General features: G+C 45.9%; 3 protein-coding genes across 11 annotated transcripts in view; 1 reads left to right on the forward strand and 2 right to left on the reverse strand.

Moving 5' to 3' along the window:
* Nucleotides 1-887: 887 nt before the first annotated feature.
* MKRN2OS (MKRN2 opposite strand) lies at nt 888-6453 on the reverse strand. 2 transcript variants are annotated; one of them, XM_068419840.1, is made up of 4 exons: nt 6228-6453; nt 5757-5806; nt 4683-4845; nt 888-1645 (listed from the first exon to the last, which is right to left on the reverse strand). In XM_068419840.1, exons 1-4 carry the CDS (start codon nt 6431-6433, stop codon nt 1426-1428), a joined length of 639 nt encoding a protein of 212 aa, XP_068275941.1. In that variant the 5' UTR covers nt 6434-6453; the 3' UTR covers nt 888-1425. The 2 variants fall into 2 exon arrangements, with proteins under 2 accessions (XP_068275941.1, XP_068275942.1); XM_068419841.1 differs by lacking the exons at nt 5757-5806; nt 6228-6453 and adding an exon at nt 5347-5487.
* A 123-nt stretch (nt 6454-6576) lies between these two features.
* Nucleotides 6577-21411, forward strand: MKRN2 (makorin ring finger protein 2). The gene is made up of 8 exons (XM_068419839.1): nt 6577-6660; nt 7223-7351; nt 8333-8511; nt 9285-9589; nt 11119-11333; nt 12881-12991; nt 15305-15449; nt 16052-21411. Exons 1-8 carry the CDS (start codon nt 6635-6637, stop codon nt 16193-16195), a joined length of 1254 nt encoding a protein of 417 aa, XP_068275940.1. The 5' UTR covers nt 6577-6634; the 3' UTR covers nt 16196-21411.
* RAF1 (Raf-1 proto-oncogene, serine/threonine kinase) overlaps nt 19388-21702 on the reverse strand; it is a 79191-nt gene continuing 76876 nt past the window's right edge. For all 8 annotated transcript variants that reach the window (XM_068419835.1, XM_068419834.1, XM_068419838.1 and 5 more), the window contains 2 exons: nt 21493-21627; nt 19388-20545 (listed from right to left, as the gene is read on the reverse strand). In XM_068419835.1, the coding sequence (XP_068275936.1) occupies nt 20405-20545; nt 21493-21627 (276 nt within the window). In that variant the 3' untranslated portion in view covers nt 19388-20404. The remainder of the gene's footprint in view (nt 20546-21492; nt 21628-21702) is intronic.

Here is a 21702-nt window from a genome sequence, read left to right on the forward strand (position 1 = left end):
CTGTATGTGGCAAGGTGTTTTATTTCCAGCTGCAGATGATTGTATTTCATGTTTCAGTACTGTCTATCAAATAACTCACATTAGCTAGCTGTACCACAACACGTACTTGCCATTGTATTAATATTTTACCAATTAAAATACAGAACTTACTTAAATGAAGCATGGATTGGGGTTCACTCAGAAATACCATGCCATAGTTTGTTATTGTAAGCCAAATCCTAGCTGAAGAATGCTGAGTTGCGCTAGGGAGGTCTCTAACAGCAGCTGAATTGCGCATTTCAAGGTGGTTGTCTGTCTTGTGTTTTTTGAATATGCTTTTAATGGAGCTATAATTTAGAATTTAGCAAGAAGGGGAAGAAAATGGAGGGGGGAAGCGTGTACAGTTGTGGTGTATGCAGCTAGAGTATTGGGGGGGGCAAGGTTATTGCGGTTTGTGTATGCAAAAGTATAAACTAGATGTGGACAAAACCCCAACCATGATTCCTTCTCCATCTTTGAGAAAACAGGACTTAGATCTAGACTAAAACCAGCATGCTTTGCAGAAATTAGAAGGGAAAAAAGCTGAAATTATTTTCTTAAACTAGAATGTAAGTAAAGTGAAATTGCACAAAATTATGGACTGCAGAATTTTGACCTCAGCATACACTTCTGTGTCATGTACAATAGGTAAAAGTGCTGTTGGAGGAGCTCTTTGGTTTTTTTTTTTTAACTTAAATTTCTTTTTGTTAAGTTCTAAAGTTATAACTCCAAGATAAATCCTGAGGAGTCTGTTGCTTCTTACAGATACTACCAGATACAGACACCAAATGATTATCCTTTAATACTAAGCATCTGTCTTGGTTTGAGGAATAAATGTGCAAAATGTAAAGAATTGGAAAAGAAATATATCTGGCAAAGAGGCTTGTTTTATTTGTTGTTATCTTTACTAGTAATTAAAGTAAAGGAAAATAACTTTGCATGTGGTGAATCTGCATTAAGTCATGGACTTTGGATTTCAGCAGACATAAGCACAAATTCCCTTTTTACCACCCATTGGTAGACACATGCGACAGGAAAAAAAAACATTTTGGTTTGCTACAGCTTAAGTTACCCCAGTTCATTTGTTAAAACCCTTAATTACACAGCAGTTACAATTTCTGGTATTAAATGTCTTGGCAGAATAGAGCATGTAGTGAATGTAAACAGGAGAACATTTTCCCATATGAAGAGTTCCCATAGAAATGTTCTGTAGTGTGTACATTGTATGCGTGTTGTTTCATTCAAATGCACAAGTTCAGTTTCCGGATCCTTCCTGATCCTTAACGTGTTAATTGTGTTTTTAAATACACTAGTCGGTCATGCATCTTAAACCCTGCGATTTGGAGTCTGAAGACTTCCTTTTCCTATTGCGTGTTGTAGATGTTTTAATACAACAACTTGTCCTTTTCAGCACTGTTTTTCCTGATCAGGAAGAGGTACGATGTAGAAATCATTCGCTGTTAGCTCCTGATGCAGAGTAATGTATTTGGACGCTTGCTTTGTCTGTGGGATCACAAATTTCTCTGTAAATTCCCTTTTACTCATTTGCCGTTTTCCTTGTGTGGCCAGTACACTGTTAATGAATGCCAGCGCGTACGTGTAGCAGTTGTGGTCATGTTCTTCATACCTAGGGAAAAAGATCTTGTGAGTAAGAGTTAGCACTAACCCATTAATCACTGCACGTGGAGGGATATTTTACTGAGGGAAATCCTTAAGGAAGCACATGCTCTTCAAGAACTATTGCCACTTTCCTGCAATGCGAGGGCTTGAACACATTCTGTTCATCCCAAGTTGTACTTTCCAGCCAGGGATACCAGAAACTGAGCATAAAAAAAAGAAAGGAACGCTGCAGACTTTACAATAATGAGTTTATTTTTTATACTTATTTGGCTTCTACCTTGTTAACCTTTGCTCTTCCATGTATTGTTACTCTGTTACCTTGAAAACATCTTCCTGCAGCAGTTAATTGTTCCTGCACATGTTAATTGTGTGCCATCACGTGCGCTTCTCTGTGTGGCATTAATGTGGAAGCTTACTTAGTGATAGAATTTACTTGATTTTTAACATGTTGATACAGTTGCTATAGGGTGTGCCAGTTAAACTCCCCGTGGCAACAATCTGTGCCAATTCTGCAAGGACAGCAATACTAACTGAACAGGAGTAGCAGCCAGTTGAAATGTTCTTGCCTTTTTTGCCTTTTTCCCCCCCGCTGCTACCCTAACCTAGGAGCATATGGCACTTACCTGTTCTTTTCACTGTCAAAATGTTTCTCAGATTCTCCCAAATGTTTCATGTTGGCCACTAACAACTTCAGTAAGGTATTCCATTCCCTCACCACATGGTGCTTTTTCCACTGGGCCTGTATAACCGCACTTGCAGAGTGGCTCAGACTCCTCTTTGCCATCATCTGCCTAATTCTCAAGCTGCTTCTGCAACTGCCTCATCCTCTGTCATTTTTTCCCTTGTTCTTCCCAGCCCTGTGACTCGCCCTTTGCCTTGCACTGTCAGTGGCTCCGTGTTCTGTGTTGCCCCGTGGTATCATCTGTGAGGCTTGCCTGTCAGCCCTGGGAATTCACAAGGTGGCTTTGCACGATCTGAGGACTATGGCTATCAAAAGCGAGCCTCAGCCCCAGTTCAGGACAGCTCACGGTTTTCTTCAAAGCCCTTCTGGTTTGTTAAGGGTATCTGAAGTGACGTACGAGCTCCCATCTAGTAAGCAGGCAGTGTGCTATGGTGTACTTACTTTACCAAACTGATTGTGAAGGAAAAATAATTGTGAGTAACTTCCACAGTGGCCATCATCACTGTGTGGTACAAAACACCTGGAAATTACACTGCAAAAAACGTTGGGTTCACCAGCTCAGGGCTGAGTCTGCAGAGCACCACAGCACAGCTGGGTAACTTCTGTGTACACAAGTGCTTTCCTGAATAGGTTCCACAATTAAGCAAAGCATCTAACACCTCCTTTCTGTTTGCAGACTATCTTTGTATCTATAACACAAAGGATTCTGTAATATGCTGCTTATTACCATCTGTCTTTTCCCTTTTTGGGAAGCATGTCTGTATATCCTGACAAGCAAACCCAGTATCTCTCAGTAATTTAAGATACTGTTGGTTATGGCTGCGGCCACTGTTCTTTATCATCCTTCCAGTAAATGAAAAGTAATCAAGAAAATTAGAATTAGGCTTGGCCTGAACCCAAAGGAGTTACAGGATTAGTTTAGCGCAGTTCCTGTCCAGTGAAAAAATAAACAGAGGAGTTAATTCAATGTCTTGGGGAAAAAAAAAAAAAGGTCAGTTTTCAGCAGTTTAGTGGTTACTGGTCTATTTGTGGAAAAAGCAGGTCACTTTGTCAGGAGGTGGCAGACGGAGGAAAACCAAAGAAAAACTTGTAGAGAGATGCACACATCGACCCACCTTCTACCAATGCTTTTTTGACATTAGGTTAATTTTAGTAATAATGTTAAAGCACTGGGAGCTGCCAAAGTATCAGAGAGACACAAATCTGGGAGACAAATCTGGAAATTTAAAGACTGGACATGGCACTTAGTGCCATGGTCTAGTTGACAGGGTGGTGTCAGGGCAACGGTTGGACTCGATGATCCCAGAGGGCTCTTCCAACCTGGTTAATTCTGTGATTCTGTGAAATCCTGTTGGCATTACAAGTTCCATAGACATTTAAAAATTCTATTCTAGGTCAACTTCTTTCATCTCCTGGTACATGGGAGATGATACATTATCTCTGAAATTTTATAGTCGAGCACATACTGAATTGCTAAAACCTGCTGTGGATTTGTTGTGGGGTGTTTTCTTTTATATAAGATGACGTCCATGTTCATGACCTTAAGCCCTTCCCAGAACTATGCTCGGACAGGCTGTTACCTGTACTGTTACTGCTGCACAGTGCAAGGAGCCAGCGAGCGGGCTTTGGGGGCAGCAGGCCTGGTGACGTGGCGGTGCGTGTTTCAGCTGGGCTGCCGCACTTGTAATGCTGTCGTCGGGCGTTAACTTCAAGGAAAGCTACAAAGAACTGAACGTTCTCGTTGGAACTTACTGGTTTGATGCAAAATATGTGGAAGTCTGTCTGTATTTAACTATCCAAAGCCATGTTACGAACCAGCTGGCAGAGCTGGAAAGGAGCCTGACAGTGTTGCCCATTTCTGATCACTGACAACAAAGAAGTCGGATGGATGTACGCTCTGGGCAAGAGTCCCGTCAGCGTGGCCCGCCTGTCAATGCAAATACACCTAAAGCTGCTGCAACCTAGAAGAAATCAGTACAGAATTGCACCTGGACTTCTCCACTTCCGTACTCAGCAGCATACTCTTAAAGGTAATGTTTCATTGAACTGGTTTTTTTTTCATGCAAAAATCTTTTGTTGCTGAAGAAAACTTCCCTAAAATGATCTGTTATTTTAGAGCTTTTGCATTCCAGCAGATGAGTTTTTTACTTATGACTTAAAAACACCCTCTTTCTGTCTTGAAACTTAATGGCTTTGCTAGACAGCCTGACAGCGTTCTTTAGGACTGGTTTGTCAGAAACGTGTCCCCTAAAGAAGCCGGGCTCTGAACGAACCACAAGCCTCACAGCGTCCCAAATGGAATAGCCCAATTTGTCATCCCAGACTAAGAACTCCTGTTGCACATGACTTTTAAACTACATACCTGTGAGGGAGCCAGGCCTCTCCCTCAGAAAATTCCTCTAGGAGCTTATCCCACTGCTGAAGCAGCCCAAACATGTCTGGCTGCACTAGTGGGATACTAATGCACTGTTCCCATCCAGTTTCAGCTCTGTGAATGCCCTCTTCATTGTAATTATACACCACGCCTGAAAATAATGAGCAACAGACTGTCAGGGGGCACTGGAGAATCACATTCATAGCTTTTATTTTAAGTGATAAAAGCTACTACTAGTTTTGCATTCTGACATTTTTTTCTTAGACTGGCTACACCACGGCTTCCCATCAGTGGCTACAGAGTAGAAAATACAGTGCCTGCTTTATTCAAAAACCTGTTCTCATTTTTGTACAATGTAATTTCAGATGTCTTTTGATAATGAAAGCAACTTAACGACAACCAGGCGTCTTTTTTTAAACCCTCCAATTAGACAATCTTTATATTAAATATCTGAAGTGAGATTTTGCAGGGTGGGCCTACTCTGGGAGAACCTGATGTGATTTTTAATGTGGCTTTTTAAAATTTTGGTTTTTAATTAGGGGGGTATTTTTAGAATTAGCAAAAACTGCGTTTTAAGTCACAATTTCCTGAAATTTCTTTTAAAAAGCAGGCTGCCTAGCTTTCCTTTCCCTGTGTCAGAAACAGACATCACCTGTCAGTTCTGTTCTGCGCAGCGTGAAGAGTGGCGCACCGCTTTGATTTGATTTGTGTGCTCGCTGCTGCAGGGCAGGATAAATTCTTGGACTCAAGATTTTTTTGATCTTTACGTGATACTCTTTTGTAGTGAACAGCTCAGCTCAGCTCCCAGTTCCACTGCCTGCAGCACGCTGAGGAGTTACACATTCTTCATCAGCAAAGCATTAGATATTTGGATATTGCAGCCTGCATTTGGAAGAGGTACCGGACATGAGCGCAACAGCAGAGGTGGCTCTGAAACAGCTGTCGGGCAATGTGGGTTACCGTGGGGTACGGAGGGGGTGAAGCTGCACGGGGCGTGCAGTCTAAATACAAGGCACGGGAGATGGGCAGACGCTTGTAAGGCAACTACACGCCACTTTTTACCGTTACTATTGGTTATTCCAACGTGAAGATCCGATTTCCCATCGTATCCTCTGGAAGACAAAGAGCGGTGTTGGGGATGGGAGCGAGCGTTGCCTGTCCCCCTCGGACACGTCCCGGCACCGACACGCTACGGGACCCCCGGCGTGGAGCGGGAGGCGAAACCCTCCTGAAACCCTGGAAAAGGCGTTTTCGCTGCCCGAGAGGGGTTTGATCCGGACCCACACGCAGGTCAGTCGGGTGCCGCTGCCCCGGCGCGGGGCTGGGCAGGGCCCTGGGAACCCGGGGGGGCTCGGCCGGGACGAGGGCGCTGCCGGGGCTGCCCGCACCGCTCCGAGAGCGGGAGAACGGCGGAGCCCAAGGCGAGAGCCGCCTTTCCCCGGCCTCCCCCCGGCCGGGCTCCCTCTGCCGCCCGTCCTGCCCCCGGCAGCGCGGCAGCAGCCGGGGCTCCCCCCGCCCCGCGCGGGGCCCTACCCGAGGAAGGTGCCGGCGGTGGGCCGGAGGAGGAAGGCGCGGGGCTGGCGGTGGCCGTGGCGGAAGGGGCTGGGGAGGCGGAGGGGCGCGGCGAGCAGCCCGGCGCCTCGCAGGGGGTGGCCGCAGGCGGGGCAGCGCGGCGGCGCCCGCCGGCAGAAGATGGCGGCCCCGCAGTGCCGCACCCGCAGGATGGCGGCCTCCGCCATGGCGGCCCCCGCCCCGCCGCCGCCTCTCCGCGGGCCGGCTGGGCGGAGCTCTGGCCTGCGGTGCGTCGGTGAACAGTGTCCGTGCGGGCCTCCGGCGGGGGGGCGGTGCTGCGGCCCCGCCCTTCCGCCCCGCGGCTGAGCGGAACCCCGGAGGGCGGCGCGGGGACCCGGCCGGGCCGGGGCGGGCGGCGCGCGGCCAGGATGAGCACCAAGCAGGTGACCTGCAGGTGAGCGCCGCCGCCCCGGCCCGCCCGGGGCCTGCCCGCCCCGCACCCCCGCCCCGGGGCCTGCCTCCCAACCGCCCGCGGCCCCTCGGCACGGCCCCGCCGCCCCGGCCCCGCGGAGCCGCTCGGGGCCTGCTCAGGGCGAGGGCAGGGGGGCGGAGGCCTCCCCCGCGCCGGCCTCCGTGCCGCCCCTCGGCCCGGCCCGGCGCGGCCCCGTCCCACGCCGCCGGAGCGCGTTTCTCTCCGCCTGGAGAAGCCGGGGCTCGGCGGCGCCGGCCGCTCCGTCGGTAGTTGGCCGGGGGCGGCTCCCAGGAGGCAGCGGCAGATGGTGTCTGGTGCGTGCTGCTGCCTGGGGCGGGCAGGCGACCGCCAGCCGGGGCTGTGGGTGCCGGGAGCGGTTACGGGGCCTTGTGTGCAGCCCCCTGACGGGGGATCTTTAGTCTGAGACAGAGGCGAGGCCGGGTTTGGGCGGAAATGCTTTTCCAAGTTCCCTCTAGGATTTAAAACCCTTCTTACGCTCGTCTTTACAAACAGCCTTCTCTGACCAGAACTGCTTCTCCCCCAGGTACTATATGCAAGGAGTGTGTCGGGAGGGCAGTAAGTGTCTGTTCTCACATGATTTATCTACAAGCAAATCCTCTACCATCTGCAAGTACTACCAGAAGGGACAGTGCGCCTACGGAGCGCGGTGCAGGTAACGGCCTGGCTCTCTTTGGAACAGTGACTTCAGAAGAACTGGGCACAATGACCACGTGCGGCCAGCTTTGAATGCCAGGGAATCAAACATCAAGAAAAGATGACAAAGGGAATGAAATAATATATTAAATATGAGCTTTTTCTCCCAGTACCAAAACCAGCTTATGGATCCAGTATTACAGTTTTACTGTTTCTTGGCTTCAGCAATTATTTTGCTCTGTAGAAATTAAACTTTAGGTTTCACGTATGTTTTTTCATCCCATTCTTACTATAGTAAGACCTATTGAATGCAAAAAACAGAGCCTGCAGCTTCCCATGACGGGGCACTTGGCGGCATGGCTTGCTTTCCGTGTGCCTGAAGCGGCTGGAAGTGGGCAGTGGCAGGGCTTCACGTCCTTCCCCTGATGTAGCTTGTAGTGTCTTTGATGCAGATCTAAACGCACAATTTCGAGGACTTTCAGTTCTGTCTTAGAGCAAAGTGTTTTTCTCACGCTCCCCCAGGTTTAGTGGGAAGGCCGAATAGCACCACACCTTTTCCTGAAGTCTTCTCCTGTGCTGTGGGAGCATAAAGTCTTTAAGTGCTGCTGCTTGCAGGGGGAAACTGAGATCACGAACCGTCACTCCTTCCTGGACAGCATTTTGATGTTGCTTCTCTGAGAAATGCCAGCAAACCTGTTTGCTTGCGGGGATGACAGATCTAATTTAACATGCACATGAATAATGTTCTTGCAGCTATGCTGGGTGCCTGGGGAGAAGCAGAGATAGGTGTGCTTGCAGAGGCATCCATTTTTGGAGACTGAGCAACTGTTTACTCTGGCTTTGAAGGACTGAGCAGTTCAGTCAACGTGTCAGAACAATCCTTTAAAAAAAAACGTAGCTCTTCAGTTTTATTTTGTTTAACTGTTCATCAGGGCAGCGTCCTGCCGCTGTGCCCAGCTTAGCCCTTGTAACACTTGTCCTGTCTTTTTTCCTTTCTCAGGTATGACCACACCAGACTTCCCGTGTCCGGGGCTGCAGCGGCCCCCGCGCCGCCTCCCCTCTCGTCGGCAGCGCTGCACAGCCCTCGCCCCCCTCCCGAGCACGGCGCGCCCGTCATGAGGAGCAAACTGCAGGAGAGCGGCAAACGGGAGAAGAAGACGCTGGTGCTCAGGGACAGAAGTGAGTGGGAGTGGTGCTGTGCTCCTCGTCCTTGGTGCTTGATAAGAGTTGGGTAGTTTGTCTCCTTTTATTGCTTGAGTTTCGTGGACAGCTGGAGAGGTGCAGCCAGGCTTCCTGCCCGATGAGGCCTCTTCCTTGGAAATGCTTGTGCCTCTCAGGACCTTTTAATGACCATGTAGCTGGCTGGCCTTGAGCCTGGTGTTCCCTGAAAGGTTGTTTTTGTTTTGGGGGGTTTTTGGGGGTGTTTTTTTTGTTTTGACTTGGGTTTTTTGGTTAAAATCTTTCTGCCCCTCCGATCTTTTTGTGCATTTTGTTCTCAATGTGAGGGCATTTGAAATGGTGAGAAACCAGGCTGCTTTGTGCCAGGGTACCTGGCACGTGCTCTGGGGAGGATTGTGCCCGCCCTGAGGAGCACAAGGCCGTCCGTCTGCGCCTGGCAGGCAGGGCAGGGCGGCTGACACCCTGCCACCCACACGCTGCTCACACTGGTGCTCACTGTCACACCGAACGAGCCAGCTGCCCTCCTGCCCTCATGGGAAAGGAGAGGATGTTTTTATGCTATTTGTAAACAGAAAAGAGCTGAAGAGACCTTGAAATTGGACTTTTCAGTAGGTAATTTATAAAAATTCTCATGATTTGTGAGCAAAAGGGGCTTAGAGATGAAATTTCATTGAGAAGAGAACTTTTTTTAAAAGTTGGGAAGTGTATGGAGCTGCTTGTGCAGGTTTTGTGCAGTGCCTCGTATCGTTCATGTTACGTTTCTGTTTCCTAAGATCTGTGTGGCTTGAATGAAGAAAAGCAGAAGCCCAGTGCCACAGGCGACGTGGTGTGTTGCAGTGACCAAAATGATAATCTGGAGGTGAAGCCCCATTCGTACCTGGAAGCTATTTGCAGCGGGCTGGAAGATCCGGTAGCTGGAAGCTCCGGTGCTGACGGGGAGCAGCTCTGTCCTTACGCCGCAGCAGGAGCGTGCCACTACGGGGATCGCTGCCTTTACCTCCACGGAGACGTGTGTGAGATATGTGGGTTGCAAGTCCTGCACCCTTTCGACCAAGAGCAGAGGAAGGCTCACGAGATGGTAATATCAATGTGAAATCGGTGCGAGGTTTGCTTTGCTCAGTGCAAGGTTGGGTTGGTTTGCTCTAAAAGCCAAAGATGTGTTTTGCAGAAGAGCCCGTTGTGCCAAAGAGCTTTGGTTTATGGTTTATCTAGCTATAAAATGATTCTAAGAGGGGTCTGTTCAAGCATCTGAGGCTTAATTGGTAACGATGATGCAGATATAACCTTTTACAGCAACTTCTTTTCCCATTTCATCCTTATCGGAAACTTGCCTGCAGCCTTCTCCCAGAACACCCTGAAACTCTACCAGGAAAATGTCTTTTGTAGCTCACAAGAGGTCTCAACAGTACGTTCTGTAGGGCGGGGGAGAGGAATTGTGGGCTGCTGGTGCGTTGTGAGAGGTTGCCCTGCCGGTCTGCTGAGCCGCCGCCTCAGCTGGCTCCTGGTCAGGGCTGATGTCAGGGCAAGGTCGAGTAGGGACAGGCTGAAGGGAGTGCAAAGATTTTGGAGCTGAACTTGAAGCAGGACGGCTGGAGGGGCTGGATGAGGAATTGGTTGGGTAAAGATGGGCTTAAGAGGCTGCTCTTTTCTCTGCCTGGCTGCCAGATTTAGATCAGGGCTGGTCAGGTGCAGGAGTTTCAAGGGTGAGGAGGAGAAAGACCAGCAGTGGTAGTGGTTGCTGGATTGTGAGTCTCTCCAGAGGCTGGAGTAGAATCCAAGGGGTTAAAAACCTCAGTTTCTGTGCAGTCAGCGTATACTTGCAGGACGTGCTGGTGTAGGAGGTCTCACTTCTCCGGGGAGCTTGTTGGCATGTGGCATGGTGTTCCCTCGCCGCTGCAGTCAGGTGCTCCGTGCCGGGAGCAGAGGCGTGTGGTGGAGGAGAAGGTGCATTTGTCAACACTGCTGCTCCTGTGCAGTTATTTTGTGTCCTCTTTTTTTTTACTATTATAATTTACAGTCTTTTAAATTTTATTTGTTAAGTCCTGAGAACTTTGAGAAGAGGTAAAACTCTGCAGGTATAACCACCAGCACACCCTGCAGTGCTGTGAGAGTGGGAACTGTTTATTGATGGTCGCTACTGGGAGACTGTGATGAGAAGAGCTGTAGGAAAGCCTGTGGTATGAGAGTAATTCCTTAGCTGGGGTAAAGCGTAGTATCTGGTGAGTGAGCATGGCCTTGATGCTAAGCAGAGTAACATCTTGAGTGTGGCACCTCTTCTGGACCCTGAATTAGGTGGTGTTGGAGATATCTGAAGCATGTCCTTGTGCCATACCTGTTCCGTGAGAGAGATACAGAAAGGGGTGACTGAAGAGTGCTGGGGCAGCCTTACTTCTGGTACTCCTGAAGCTGCAGAGAATGTTGAAGGGCTGAAATATGTGATTGAACTTAATGTTCTTAAAATTAAATTTTGATGATGAATGGTAGGAATGATGCTCTTAATGAGTGCGCCTTGTTTTTCCTGTAGTAGATCCTTTTCACAGGCAGTGTTTTACAAGGAACAGGCTGATACGTGGGCTGCAGTAACCAATGACCTCTCTCCCGTGACAGATGTGCATGGCGATGTTTGAGCACGACATGGAGAAAGCCTTTGCCTTTCAGGCAAGTCAGGACAAAATGTGCAGTATCTGCATGGAAGTGGTGTACGAGAAACCCTCGGCCTCCGAGAGGAGGTTTGGGATCCTTTCCAACTGCAATCACACGTACTGCTTGTCCTGCATCCGGCAGTGGAGATGTGCCAAGCAGTTCGAGAATCCAATCATCAAGTAAGTCCGTGTTAACCAGAGTCTCTTCTCTGTGGTCTGTGTCGGTGGGGTGGGCTCTCTGCTGTGCATCTGGATACAGAAATAAAGCTGGTGATAAGGGGTTCTGTAGCTGTAAATATTAACATAGCCCTTAATAAGATCTGAGCTTGGAAACTCCTGGTCTGAGTGCTGGCAAATCCCAGGACGCTGGAGCGTGGCTGTGAGAACTGCCTTGAAGACCTGTAGGACGCGTTGGGTGTCCTTTGGTTTCCTCAGTGCTGCACTCCTGCACGGGAAGAGCTCGGCCCTTTGTAACTGCGCTGGCAGTGGGCCAGCTGCACACGTGGACGCTGGGACAGCCGAGACCTCGTTAGCCTGTGCCCTTCACAGGGACCTGCGTGCAGAAACAGTCGCTCCTTTCTTTCTATGTATGTGCTTAATGACTGGAATTTTCTCTCAGTGGTACCTTACTCAAGCTGAATGCCCCACCAGTCACACATTTGTCTGTATCTGAGTAATGTCTTCACCTTCTAGCTCTATAAAACAGATATTCCAAACATGCCTCCCCTTAGGTGAGAGAATTATAACATCCAGTTAGGGCAATTTCCTTTTTTGAGCATCTCTTTGAAAACTGTCCCAAGTTACAAGCATGAGGAACAGGTGGGAAATACTTTCAGTCTTCTGCCAAAATAGACTTTGCACAACTGTCATTATCAATTTCACTGAAGTTGAACGTTAGCTCGTTAGGCCATAACCTGTATCGGAGTGGAGCTCCTGTTGGGCAGGTGCTGAGATATTCTGCCTACAGCAGGGACTCGGAGCGGTTTGGGTTTTTTTTTCAGAAGCACCACCCTGGCATCCGAGTATGGATTAAATACTAATACACATTCTTCAAACGTGTTTTTTACGTTTTCCATAGTGGTGAACATACAGGTTGTTGCAGAATTGTCTAAAGGAGGGACTTGGCTTAGTTGTAAAGCACTGCGTGCTGGGAGACAAGGTGTTTTATGGGACGTACGGGGAGGGGGTGATAAAGCCTTTCTTGGGCTTGTTGAGGTACCTGAAGTTGTGTACTTGATTCCTGATCTTAGTTCCTCATGTAGAAATCCATCTCGTAAAACCACTCAGAGAACAACTCCTCGCTGCTGGTACAAGTCAGATCCCGTTTCAAAAGGCTCAGACCTTCCTGTGTCTTTGTTCAGCTGCTTTGGCCTCCTGCTGCGCGGGAGCTGCAGCGCTCACCTCATAGTTACGGTTTATTTCTGCATTTTGGGCTTAGCAAATGCAGTTTAATTCTGCGTATTGAGGAAATAGCTGTTACTTTTGTCCAAGTCTAGAAACAAACACAAGGCAGCGCAAGCCCTGACTGCACTTAATTGGCTTATTTCAGCTGAAACTAATAACGACTGTGCGTGTGTGTTGTACTGCTGTGCGAGGAGGTGTCTGCTGCTTCGGGGTGACAAACCATCTCCCCTTCCCTCAGGAGCCTGCTGTTCCTGGAAAATTCCCTGAGGAGTGTCACTCTGGGAAGGTAACAGAGCGTTGGTGTTTTGTGTTGCTCCATCCAGGTCTTGCCCGGAGTGCCGTGTGATATCCGAGTTCGTCATTCCCAGTGTGTACTGGGTAGAAGACCAGGAGAAGAAGAACGAGCTGATTGAAGCATTTAAGCAGGGAGTGGGGTAAGTGCAGTAACCACAAACACTGCTGACATTGTCCTTAAGGTAGCTACGCTAAGACTTAGTCAATCAAAGTACCTGTGTCTTTAAACTTCATGTAATTACAAACCGTTCTACAGAGAACTCTTAGTCTGTGTTAATGCTTTTATTTATGACTGCCACGGAAGGGTCTGTTGCATAATTATAGATCAGAAATTATTCAAACTCACTGTGCTCTGAAATGGTGAAGCTATTTTAGGGAGTCCCCATCCCTGGAGGGATTTAAAAGCCGTGTAGATGTGGTGCTGAGCGACATGGGTTAGTGGTGGCCTTGGCAGAGCTGGGTTAACAGTTCAACTTGATGATCTTAAAGGTCTTTTCCAACCAAAACGATTCTGTGATTCTATTATTCTATTTCAGTTCACTTTGTGTGTTTTCTGTTGATCCCTTGGACATCATTGCCTGGAAGGTTGTCAGTTACTGAGGAGAACAAATAGGGAAGGAAAATGTAATGGTCTCTTGAAATATGGGCTAAAAACTCATGGGGCTTTTGTACTCTCTACTGGAAATAGAAAATACTCCATGACTGCATTCCTTTTATTGTCTAATAGTTATTTCCCTGGTGCTTGGGGCACTGGGAGGGGTCTGCTGGGGGGTAGTAGTCCAGCAGCTTTGCAAAGCTGTGCTTGCCCGGGCTGCATAAGGGTGATGCTGTTTGTGGAGCACAAAGGTACCGTTACTGGGCTCCTTGCTCACTCTTTTTAAGGGTAAGCAAGCAGAGCTGTGCCTGACCCGTGTGAGCGATGGCTGTGTTGCTGAAGGCCGTGCAGCTTTAGTCTGTGATGTGCCCCAGCCTTTTAAACCAACCTTTGGAGTACAGGAGAAAACAGGCCTCACTGAAATCAGTGTGTAGCTCTTGCTACTCGGTTTTTGGCTCTTGGGAAGCTGTAAGTTAGTCTCTGAAGGCCTGTCACAACGCAGCAGAAGAGTTGTGGACCGCAGTGCTGCTCCATTACATGTCTAATCCAGCGTCTTGTTCTATCTTGCAGTCAGGCAAAATATTTGAATAAAATCAATCAATCAATCAGTTTAAACCGAGGTTCTTCAGATACGGTTTGTTTTCAGTACCCTGTTGCTCACGTGGGTTTTCACTTGGATGCACAAGGGCTTTGACTGGAGGGCAGTGAGCTGCGCTCAAGAGCCTCGGCTTAGTGCAGTCTATAACTTGCCGTGTTCCCAGTAAGGTGAGCTTTTGTGTTACTGGGATAGAGATGTGAGGTAGTGTGGGATGTTGGGTTTGGCTCTTGTCAGCCTCTTGCGTAGAAGAGAATAAAAAAAGGGGTTTTGCTTAAGTGCTCAGCTAAGACTAAAACATTGCGTTGCAGATAGAGAATTTCTGCCCCAAGGAGGTTTTTAGGAACAGAGCTCCTGGCAGTCAGTTTAACTTGAGGATTTAGTCTTGCATGGAATGAAAAATGCTAATAAAGGGGAGGCTGAGCTAAGAGCAGGGGTCATGCCAGCACAAAGCCATTCCCATTTATATGCCAGCGCAGGGTGAACAGAGTCAGACCTAGAAATGTGGAAGTCACAGACTCTTTGTGGTGCAAACCAAGACAAATTCATGCTGCTTTTAATGTGCTGTCTGGTTTGAGGGTTTTGGTGGTTTGGGGTTTGTTGGGGTTTTTTTTGGTTACTGTTGAGCTTTCTTCTCCATTTAGTTGCTATTTGATAGCTTGTTCTATGCCTTAGGCATCAGTGCACAAGGTCAACTGCATTTTTCTCTGTAGTTTCCTCTTCAGCTATTTTTTCATCATAGAACAAGCCACCGCTTCCCCCCACCCCACGAACCTCTGTGCTGTCTCTGCAAGGAACACTGTTGGGAAAATTTGCTACACAGCTCCAACAGCTTGGCTGAATGACAAAGCTGATGGCAACTTAAAGGAGATGATGAGAAGAACTGGTTCATAAAAATGTAGTGGTAGAAAAATAACAGGGGAGGAATGCTAGAAAAATAGCAACAGATTTGTTCCTTGTGATGAAAATGCATCTGTGTAGGATGGGTGATGTGCTTTGAAGACTCCTCGCTTTCCATGTCTTAATATAATTTTTTTCTACTTATGATGCTGCTCTTTTATGTATTTCTTTGTTCACGTCTTTTAATGATCTTTTAATAATCTTTTTTGACTGCAATCAGTTAGGGAATGGGAAACCAAAACTCTGTGTGTTAACAGAGCAGTACTTTGTGTCACTAAGGACGAGATAAACAGCCACAGAGAGAACTGTATCTACCTCCCAGTAGCTAAAGGCAGTAACTTCTCTCTCTTCTCATTAAATCAGGAAGAAACCCTGCAAGTACTTTGAACAAGGGAAAGGAACGTGCCCGTTTGGAGGGAAGTGTCTTTACCTTCATGCTTACCCAGATGGGACACGAGCTGAACCTGAAAAACCGCGGAAACAGCTCAGCTCCGAGGGGACTGTGCGGGTAAGGGAATACTCCAGTCAAGGGTAATTAAACCCACCTTTTGAATGTAAAGGATGCTGCTTAAATGGGTTTCATACCACGCATGGCCTTGGAGAAGTGGCGAAAGCATCCCTGACCTTGCCTTGAGGCACAGGGCTGTTATTAGGGAAAGGAGAAGGTGCCTTTCATTTCATAGCAAAAATTTCTTATCGTTTATTTTTTCAACTAGTCCTTCTCAGGGCAAACCCTTCTGCAGAGGAATTCTGCCATTCCAGCTTTCACCTGTGGTACTAAAAACTCACCTCACCTGTCTGCGTAGAGCTGGCAGCGAGACCAGCTAAAAAGGTTAGAGCCTGCTCAAAAACTCATCCTGGCTTGGCCACCACCCTGAGGGGTCAAGGCACGCCTCCTGCTATTAGATACAGCTCAGTAATAGGGGCTGGTTTGCCCTCTCTATATTCGTACTAAAGGGAGTGGTTGTCACAATACCAGCACAAACCCAGCTTTTGAGTCTCAACTTCTGACCTTTGTTTAATGAAGAAGTAAGGCCGGTGAGGGGAAATACTGTGGTGGCACTGGCACAAGTACTGCTTCATGCTGAGTCAGACTTTCTTCTATTCCAGTTCTTCAGTTCCGTTCGTCTGTGGGACTTCATTGAAGACAGAGAAAGCAGGACGGTGACCAGCACAGACGATGACGTAACGGAGCTTGGAGAACTTTTCATGCACCTTTCTGGGGCCGAGGAAGATCCTGCTACTTCTCAATGAAGAGGAGGACAGGTGCACGAGCTAGCAACCGAGCTGTTTGTTTAGCGATGCTTTTACTCTCTGCAGCACAGCTAGGACGAATGTGCCCTGTGGTTTATTTGTGCAGTTCTGGTAAAGTTTTCAGGTAGTTTTTGTATGGCAACAAAAATACTAAACTATATTTAAGAAGTTAAATAGATTGCATGGAAAAAATCCGTTAATCCCAAGAGGGTTTTCTCCCTCTTTGGCCTGACAAATGCTGTCTTGTGAGTTGAGTGGTAGTGTAAATACAGCTCCTCTCTTACCAGTTAAAGCTTAAGCTGTTAAAAACTGTTGCTAAATCTATTTTGGGTGCTTTCTTTTGCCCAACTAAATCCACTAAATGTATATCTACAAAAACCCACTGGGAGTAGTGGACAGCGTAGCTTTTTCTTCCTTAAAAAAGGCCATTTAAGAACTAATACCTTATACTTCAAAGTAGTACCTAGAGTTCAGAATCACATTTGCTGTATCCTTACAGTGAGTGTAAGGATAATACAGCTGTACTGATTAGTATATTCAGGCAGAGCAATCCTGGAGTCACACCATACAGCTAAACTAAACTCACAGCACAAACTGGATTTTTGGAAACTATAATGAGAGTTAAGTAGTTACTTTCAATAGTTGTTGCAACAGTAATAGTTAAATTTTTCTTCAATTTAAGTAGTTCAAATGTATTTTTAAGTGGAAGGGAAACCTTGATTCGGGTTAAATGAAGTAGCCAAAATTAAATGAAGTCACTAAATTTTTGTTAATTCATGTTTGTGTTGCAAAAGCTTTGAGCAAAAGCAATTTAATTGTGGAATTTGGTATAAAAGACATTAATTCTGCTAAGTAATTTGCATTAACTTTGCAATTAAACTAAAACTTCAGTCTGGACACCACTTGAAATGGCTGCTGAGTAATACAGCATTAAAATGCTTCAGGACAAGCAGAGTTTTCTCACGCACGTGCAGTGTACAATCTTGAAACAGGCAGAGGGCCAGTGTACCGATGGCCTGAGGATAAGGCTGCAAGCCCTTGAAAGGCTGCTTCTCTGCTTCAAGCCTCGAGCATTTCAGAAAGCTTGACTGGTGAGAGGACAGAAATGATTTGTATTGTGAAGCAGAGGGTATTTCGAGACACTTGTGCAAAACCCCTTACATCAGCAGGCAAACAGGGCGCTGCTGTGATGGTTCCAAGCTCGGATCTGGGTCACTGTCATAAAGCAAACAGCAGGAACCTTCATCTGGGATTCAGACATTTTTAAATGGTACCTGATTAGTGACTCCAGGATTATCTGCTTCAGCTGCTGGTTGGCATTTCTGGGTCAAAACTGATGCTGAGAAACATTCTGGCTGGCAATACTGCGTTTCTAGAGGGTTCCAGCAGAGGAGAACTCCCCTCTCTGCTGGCCCACAGTTCCCTCACACTGAAGACGCCAAGTTTGCTCGCTGTTCTGACCTAGGAAGTGTCACTTTTCCACAATTATTTTCCCCACAGTTAATTTTTAACAGTGCTTCCTGCAAAGCCAGGCCTTAGCTTGTCAGTATCTGTAACCACTTGTCAGCTTCTGTTTAGAACTGGCCTATGAAGGCACCAGTGAAGGACTTACTTACACTAATATGACTTGCTAGAGTAATTCTTCATCACTAACTACAAAGGTGAGGGAAAATAAAGTACTTGCACAGCCCTTCACCTCCCCCCTGAAGCTTGTTTCTAGCTGGTCTTGCACATGTTGTTTTTTTCCAGAGAGAAATATTTTCAGCAATGAAATATACCAAAAAAAAAAGTCAATGGAAAGGATGTTCTTTACCTTAGACAAGACATTCCTGATTGACTTTGCCCCAAAGAGACATAAACCAGGTGACAGTAGTCTGAAATTAAAAAGGTGATGACTTGTTTTTCAAAGCTACCTAGGGACAACATAAAGGGAAGGTTTAATTTAAGAGCAGTGAGACAGAAACTCAGACCTTTTAAATTCTTCACTTAGCATCTTCAGCTAATTTGACATCAAGTGCTGGTCAAAAGAAGCCTATTTATCAAAAATGTTTTAATTTTTCAAGAGGCACACAACCCATTTTAAAAAAATTAGGTGTTAATGGTTTCTTTTTGGAAATTAGAGCTAAAATAAGAAAAGTTTACCATTTCTCCTTTTTTTCCCCTTCTTAAACTGTTTCTTATTATAATGAAGGTAAAATGAGAGGTAAATTGCTCTGAGAGACGGCTGCAGTTAAAATCCCAAGAATATGACTAAAAATCACGCAGAACTATATAGAACAGTTTCCTTCAACCCTCTGTACTTTTTAGCAAGCAAATTTTATGCTCATGTTCAAGTATCACTTAGGGATTAATATTCAACCCTTCTTAAAATGCTACCTGATATTCTGAGGACAGTCTAGACGTTATTTTTTAAGTATGCGTTTGGCTTATGTACTTCCACGTTCCTCTCCCCCCTTTTCAGAAGCACTTTGGGGGTTTTTGCTTGCTGCAAATAAGCAGTTGCAAGGGCTGTCAGGACATTACAGGCAGTTCAGAGCTGCACATGTAAGCTGTCAGCATTCACAGCAGAAGTATTTTGCCTAACACACTTTAGGCGTCAGTTTAGACTGAGATAGTGGTGGTTACAGACATCTCCCTTCCCTCGCTAGACCTCAGCCCCCTATTCAGGTAGGAGCCCCATACCTCGCTGTACGCACAGGGAAAGACACAAAATCCCAGGTTTCCATTCCAAGAATGGAAATTTGGCTTCCATTCTTCCCCTACTGACCATATTTAAACAGGATGCTATTTAAAAAATAAATTCTTAGATTAAACCACCTATTTTTTGGCATCTGTGGAGTTCAGCCAAGACAAAACACTCACTTCTACCTATGTAAACAACAGGTTCACAGAAGATAAAAGGCAGAGCAAAAATGGTGCAGTTACCTACACTGATGTACTATCAAGCTATTTATCTTAATGAGTAGATGCTGCTGAAAGATTATTACAGTAGAGTAAAAACCATCTTGTAATAGAAGCGATTGGAAACCTATAGATTGTCATATCAAGTGTGTTTTTACTTGAACTGCTGTTACCTATCCTAGTGACCTTTCAAAAATGATTCAGAATGTCATTCTCTGAGTTTTTCAAAGCTACCTGTACATGGCAGAACTATGCATTACTACATTAAATGATGACATTGAATCTTAAACCTAAAATTTAATTTATTTTATTAAAATAAGATAATCAGAGGAACCTTGGCTTACAATAAATGCATTTTCTCAGGAGCAATAAAAACAAAATTAAAACCCAAATCAGCAAGAAAAACTGTATACGCTCAGTTTCCTCTTGATAGTGCATCTCTTGGACGACAGCTTCAGATGGGATGAAGACTACGCTCATTTTGCAGAAGTATACGGATAATGTTACTTAGCCTTTTCTCAGCCACAAAAGCCCGTCTCTCCGCACTCACCACCTCACTGGGCTGCAAGAAACAAGTCCATAGTACCAAAGTAAGCTGCTTAAGTTACTGAAGATGACCGTAGCAAGGCTGGCTAGCTTCCTTCTCTGAGCAGTACAGTTCAGAATATATTCCATTCTTTTGCAAGAGTTTTTCTTCTATGTGCAAAACTATTGCAAAACTATTTTGTGTTGAATTAGCATTTTAACTTATTTCATTGGCTTGATGAAAGCTCTTAGGCAGGAGCCGATTTCCAGAAAGTTTGTTTTCCTCTTCCCTCAGTCTCGTTTGCAGATACCCATTTCAGGTAAAACTCGCCCCCAGCCCGAAGTGGCGCACGGCACGGGGCAACCAAGGAGCACCAGAATGCATCGTCTTTCCTCGAGCGCCGAGGCAAGCTGTCCTGGCTGTAAAAAACACCAATTTATCACCAGATTCAAATCAATCCAGAAACACTGCCGAAGAAACATCCATCGCTTCTGGGTATGGGAAAAATAAGGCTCAAGTGCATCTATTAAAAAAATAGTAATAGATCTCTTGATTTATAGTCTGTTAACTATCCCAGTAAAAGAAACCGTAGAAAAAGGCAACGTGGAGCTGTGTCCCTGCAGGATGAGGACCGCAGAAATCCTTAGCAGCTTGTTCTTAAAACTGGGACACAGATAATCCCGCTGGCACTGATCCTGTACACTGAGGCATCAAAAGCACAACTGCTGTTACTTCTGTTCCTCCCCCGTCGCTGAAGAGAACGAGGGAAGGAGAGCAGGATCCTAAAACACGGGTAGTCTTGTGGATGTTAACGTGCATGAATTTATGTCCTCTGTGTGGGCGGCGCGGTGCAGAGATGGTTCAGAAGCACTCCGGTTGATCTTGGGTAAAGAGTGCTGCAACAATTCAATGGATGACAGGATCTGAGGGAAACATGAAGTTAAAAGAAGGCTTGTTAGACAAGCAGCTCTTTCTATTCGAGTCTTAAACCTTCATTTATTGCAGCTTTCAGCATATCTTTAAGAGCAACACTACACTATGTGAAGGCACTGAAAACAACACGCTAGGAATACTCCAGTTTGAATAATCAAACTCTGCCATACAGTTTCATGGCCATGAGGAGTCTCACTGAGTTTCAGAGGATGGGAATATGCTTTTCATTAGTTCACAGACATTATAATCAATTAACAAGCAGCTCTGCAATTCTCCAGCAGAGTAACAGGGAAAGAATTGCACCTTCTGCCTAACAGTCTGTTTACAAAACGACATTCAGAAAAAACATTTTAATCAACAAAAGTTATACTTGATTGTAACAGCAAGAAGCTGTTTTCCCAAAACCCGTTGATATTTAATTCCAGCTATTTAATGATTATAAGAAAGTACCTTCATCATCCTCATAGTGACAGGAAAAGGCAGAGTAGCCTTTGTCAAAATACCAAAAATTGCTACATGAATTTACATCCCCCAGTGGATTTTGTTTGTGTGTTTGGGTCTCTCATTTCACTCAACCCTACACTAAAATAAAACGTAAATACAAAGAGAGATTTGATTTTTATTATGTAACTGGTTTTTTTTTTTGCTTATCTCTAAAATGTCAGCTGTTGAAAGCAAATTGCTCTAGTGTTAGTCTAACACTGCTTCAGTCTGCACGCAGAACATTTTTTAATGACCTTTACAGGAACGACGTACAGTCAGAATTACAAACCTCCTAAGGGAGCTGGGTTATGAAAAATGCACGTATGAATAAAGACAAAAATAGGAAGCAGGTTCCACTTTATATAAACCAAAACTTGTATCTGTGTAGAATGTTTTGTGTGCTAATGGCTATTTATAAAATACTCTGAAACTTCTGTGCAGAAAACACACTTACTTGTGGAAACAGGGGTCGTTCTTCCCTAACTTTCTTCAAACAATCTGCTACAAGCCTCTTCATTGCTTTGGGGCAGTTCTTGTACAATTTACTGAGGTCTGGAGAAGCATACCCTCGGCCAACCATGAAAATAATCTGAAAAAGAACAAGCAAGTAGCAGAAAAACAAAGTTGTAAAAGTTGTTTCACTGCTTGATAGCTTTAGTGTCCC

This window comes from Nyctibius grandis, chromosome 29 (assembly GCF_013368605.1).
Source record: "Nyctibius grandis isolate bNycGra1 chromosome 29, bNycGra1.pri, whole genome shotgun sequence".
In the NCBI taxonomy this organism is placed as follows: Eukaryota; Metazoa; Chordata; class Aves; order Nyctibiiformes; family Nyctibiidae; genus Nyctibius; species Nyctibius grandis.

Excerpts from the sequence above, each read along its gene's own strand:
- MKRN2OS (XM_068419840.1), bottom strand. The coding sequence starts at position 6,433 with ATGGCGGAGGCCGCCATCCTGCGGGTGCGGCACTGCGGGGCCGCCATC. Across the intron at positions 5,807-6,227 it reads ACCGCCGGCACCTTCCTCGG|AGGATACGATGGGAAATCGG; the intron begins GTAGGGCCCCGC and ends TTTGTCTTCCAG. Across the intron at positions 4,846-5,756 it reads TGGAATAACCAATAGTAACG|GCGTGGTGTATAATTACAAT; the intron begins GTAAAAAGTGGC and ends CATTATTTTCAG.
- MKRN2 (XM_068419839.1), top strand. The coding sequence starts at position 6,635 with ATGAGCACCAAGCAGGTGACCTGCAG. Across the intron at positions 8,512-9,284 it reads GCTGGTGCTCAGGGACAGAA|ATCTGTGTGGCTTGAATGAA; the intron begins GTGAGTGGGAGT and ends CTGTTTCCTAAG. Across the intron at positions 15,450-16,051 it reads GCTCCGAGGGGACTGTGCGG|TTCTTCAGTTCCGTTCGTCT; the intron begins GTAAGGGAATAC and ends CTTCTATTCCAG.